The sequence below is a fragment of the Gastrolobium bilobum genome, unplaced genomic scaffold (genome assembly GCF_033153095.1).
Source record: "Gastrolobium bilobum isolate Gb01-03AN ecotype WA unplaced genomic scaffold, APGP_CSIRO_Gbil_v1 utg75206, whole genome shotgun sequence".
NCBI lineage: Eukaryota > Viridiplantae > Streptophyta > Magnoliopsida > Fabales > Fabaceae > Gastrolobium > Gastrolobium bilobum.
In genome coordinates, this window is record NW_026898211.1 from 1 (window position 1) to 4398 (window position 4398).

General features: G+C 47.5%; 1 protein-coding gene across 1 annotated transcript; it reads right to left on the reverse strand.

Annotated features, from left to right (window-relative positions):
- Positions 1-144: 144 nt before the first annotated feature.
- Positions 145-543, reverse strand: LOC133313894 (uncharacterized; the record flags this gene model as incomplete). The annotated part of the gene is made up of 1 exon (XM_061515307.1): positions 145-543. A coding segment is annotated over exon 1 (399 nt), but the record flags the coding sequence as incomplete, so codon positions are not given.
- Between the last annotated feature and the right edge of the window lie 3855 nt (positions 544-4398).

Below are 4398 nucleotides of genomic sequence, written 5' to 3' on the forward strand. Positions count from 1 at the left end.
AGGAGTTGTTACATGATAACTTAACTATAATACACTAGAAGGAAAGGCGCTACCAAGGGCGAGCTTTCCTTCGCGAGCGTTTTTATTTCCAACGTCTACTCTTCGAAGCACCAAATCTTTTTCTTGGAAACTCCTGGTGATTACCTTCTTATTGTAGTAAGTAGCTGATTTTTCTTTAGAATGGAGATCAGACTCGGCGGCAGACCTTCTGAGTTCGTCTAGCAGGTCTAATGCTTCTTTCAAATTCTGTGTGTTGTCGATCTCGGTTACGTGCTCTCGCCGCCAGGAGGGTTCACCGATTTCTACTGGGATCATGGCTTCAGCGCCGTAAGTCAGCCTAAACAGAGTTTCTTTTGTGGATGACTGGGCGGTTGTCCTGTACCCCCACAGGACGTTGTCAACATTGTCAATCCATGCCCCTTTGTGTGCTTCAAGCTTCTTTTTAATTCCTTTCCCCAGCATTTTATTGGCTGATTCAACCAAACCGTTGGATTGTGGGTGTTCTACGGCAGCAAAGTGGTGTCGTATGTGCAGGCTGCTCATTAATTCGCGAAACTTGGCATCGGTAAATTGAGTACCGTTATCCGTGATAACTTCCCCGGGAATGCCAAAACGGTAAACGATGCTTCTCCAGAAGAACCGTCTTGCTTTTTGAGAGGTTATAGTTGCCAAGGGTTCTGCTTATACCCACTTGGTAAAATAGTCCATAGCGACCATCAGCCACTGAACTCGCCCAGCTGCCATAGGGAAAGGACCCAGAATGTCGATGCCCCATTTGTAGAAAGGCCATGGTGTGGTGATTGATGTTAACTCTTCTGGCGGCGCTCTATGTATGTCGGTGAACCTCTGACATTTTTCGCATTTTTTGACGTGTTCGTGGGCGTCACGTTCCATAGTTGGCCAATAAAATCCAGCTCTCAACGCCTTCTTTGCTAGTGAGTGACCGCCCATGTGATGGCCGTTGATTCCTTCATGGATTTCTTCTAACACGCATGGAACATCAGTGGGATTCAAACATTTCAGGAGTGGGGTTGAGAGTCCTCGCTTGTACAACCACCCTTGTACTATGCAGAAGTGAGCGCTTCTACGAATTATCTTTCTAGCATCTTTTTGGTTGGGAGGTACGTCCCCTTCAGCTAAATAATTGACAATGGGCGTGATCCAGGTTTCTTCAGTGGCTCCAGGGGCTTGCTCTGAGATACACATGACCACGCACGGATTTGGCATACTTTGCTGGACTATAGAACAGTTGTTGCCTGGGCTTTTAGTGCTTTCCAGTTTGGACAGAATGTCTGCCCGGGTATTTTCAGTACGCCGGATATGTTCCACCTCAACACTCTCAAAACTTTCGATTAGCTCTCTGACTTTTTCTAAGTATTTTCACATCAGTGGTCCTTTGGCCTGGTACTCGCCGGAGATCTGAAATGTCACCAGCTGGGAGTCGCTAAAGACTTTGAGGCGGTTGGCCCCCATTTCCTTTGCTTGGATCAGACCAGCTATCATGGCCTCATATTCTGCTTGGTTATTTGTGGTGTTGAATTCAAACGATAAAGAATGTTCGATAGCCACGCCATCCGGATTTTCTATTATCATCCCAGCACCGGAGCCTTTGGCATTTGACGAGCCATCTACGTATAGTTTCCTCACTTCTGATATCGGTGTTCCCATGGCTTGGTTCTTGGGTGGGGAAAGTTGCGTCATTTCTGCAATGAAGTCAGTGAGTGCTTGAGCTTTGATGGCAGTTCTAGGCTCATAGATGATCTGATACTCGGACAACTCGATCGCCCATGACATCATTCTTCCAGCCAAGTCTGGCTTGTACAGGACTTGGCGAATTGGTTGGTTGGTCCTGACGGTGATTGGATGGCATTGGAAGTACGGTCTTAAACGCCGTGCGTCAAAGATAAGCGTTAAAGCTACCTTTTCCACCTGTTGGTATCGAAGCTCTGCTCCTTGTAGAACCTTGCTGATGAAATATACTAGCTTTTGTCCTTCCTTTGATTCTTTGACAAGGGCTGCACTGATCGCCTCGGTACCTACGGCAAGATACAAATAAAGCATTTCTCCATCATCTGGTTTGGCGAGCACTGGTGGGCAAGAGAGCGCCCCTTTGAATTCCTGGAAGGCGTTCTCACATTCTTCCGACCACCGAAAGGCGGTTCCTTTTTTGAGTAAGCCAAAAAGAGGGAGCGATTTGTGAGCCGAATTGGCCAAAAAACGAGTGAGAGCTACTAACCTTCCTGTGAGTTGCTGAACTTCCTTGATTGTTTGCGGGCTTCGCATTTCAATCACCGCCTTGCACTTATCAGGATTGACCTCAATGCCTCTCTCAGTGAGCATAAAGCCTAGGAATTTGCCCGCGGGAACTCCGAAGGCGCATTTGCTTGGATTCAAGCGCATTTGAATTTTCTGAGTCTTTCAAAAACACCTTATAGATCAACCAAATGTTGTTCCGACGTTCTTGATTTAGCGATCATGTCATCGATGTATACTTCGATGCAATTTCCAATCAGGTCTCTGAATACTTCATTCATCATCCTTTGGTAAGTGGCCCCAGCATTTTTTAGACCGAAGGGCATCATTGTATAACAGTAATTGGTGTTCTGAGTGATGAACGCCGTTTTGTCTTGGTCTTCTTCAAGAAGTGGAATCTGATTATAACCAGAGTATGCGTCCATGAACGACAGCATTTTGAATCCGGACGCGTTGTCAACCAACTGATTAATGTTAGGAAAAGGGTAAGCATCCTTTGGACAGACTTTGTTTAGGTCGGTGTAGTCAACGCACATTCGCCATGCGCCGTTTGGATTTTTAACCAATACTGGGTTGGATAACCAAGTTGTGTACTTGATTTCCCTGATGAACCCGGCGGCGTGGAGCCTTTTGACTTCTTCATCAATCACCCTCTGGCGCTCGGGACCAAATTTCCTCTTTTTCTGGGCGACTGGCTTGGCTTTGGGATCCACCGACAAACGGTGGCAGCAAACGTCTGGATTGATACCCAGCATGTCAGAAGGCTTCCATGCAAACAAATCTTTGTTTTCCTTGAGCAACTTGATTAACTTGCATTTCATCTCTGGGTCGATGGTGGCCCCGATGGTTGTTGTTTGATGATCCGCATCTCCTAAGACAACATGTTCCAATGCTCCATCAGGCGTGGGTCTGTCATGTTCCACGCGCGGATTGTCTCTGGCATCAAATTCTACCAAAAAACATTGGTCACGCTCCTTTGTCTTCTCGCCTGGATTTCTTTCTGCTGGCGAGGTCATCCCCTGCTTGAGCGCCCTTTCATCGTTGAAAATAGCTTTGGCCATTGGCCGTAAGAATATGTTGTAGCAGCTTCGGGCTATCGTCTGGTCTCCTCGCACTGTGAAAACTTTGTTGTCTCGGGCAACAAACTTCATTGCCAACTGGGGGTGTGAAATGCTTGTCTCAAAGGCAGCAAACATCCTTCTACCAAGAATGGCGTTGTAAGCTGATGGTGTGTCGAGCACCAAAAACTGGATGTCTGCGGATCGTGAGGTGGGTGGTGTTCCAAGGGAAAGCCGCAAGGTAATCACTCCCAGTGGCTTTGTGGTGGTAGCATTGAAACCTGAGAGTTCACCTGTAACAGGAGTTAAACTATCAACAGTGAACCCTAACGCTTTAAAGCATGGTAAAAAAAAATGTCGGCTGAGCTGCCGTGGTCAATAAAAACGCGATTAACGCCGAAGTTGGAGATTATAGCTTGAATGACGAGCGTATCGTCATGTCCTGGGAGGACATCGCCTAAATCGCTGGCGTCCCAAACAATTTGAGGCATTGTTGGACCAGGACTGTGCTTTGCTTTGCTGATCACTTTGCCAGCGACCGCCAGACACTGCTTCAAGTGTTTCTTTCTAACGTTCGCAGTCTCTCCTCCTCCGCTCAGTCCGCCTGAAATCATGTTTATCACTCTGTGCTTCATCGCGGCTGAATCTTCGTCTACTTTTTCACGCCTTCCTCTGCGGTTTGGACTTGCTTGCGCTCTGTGATTCCTGGGGGAATCTTCTCTCCTGTCACGATTGTAGGAGGGTCTGGATCCAGATTGACGCGTTCTCCTTCTTTCAGGCGATTTGCTGCGCTCCCGATATCGCTTCCCTGCTCCCGAAGGGCGTGAGCCATCTCCTCCTCGCCTCTGCACTCCGCTTTTGATGAGTTCATCGATTTCGTCTTTGAGGTGCCTGCACTGCTCAGTGTTATGACCGTTGCTACGATGGAACTTGCAGTACATGATGTTTTCTTTAGGCGGGTTGTGAGACTGTTGGGTGTTCTTGGATTCTTCCTTATACTCCGTTTGTAGGACGGCGTGTGTCTGGAGACCTGATGTATCACACCCGGAAGGGCGGTTTGAATATTTGGCTGGTTTGTTTCCTTTCT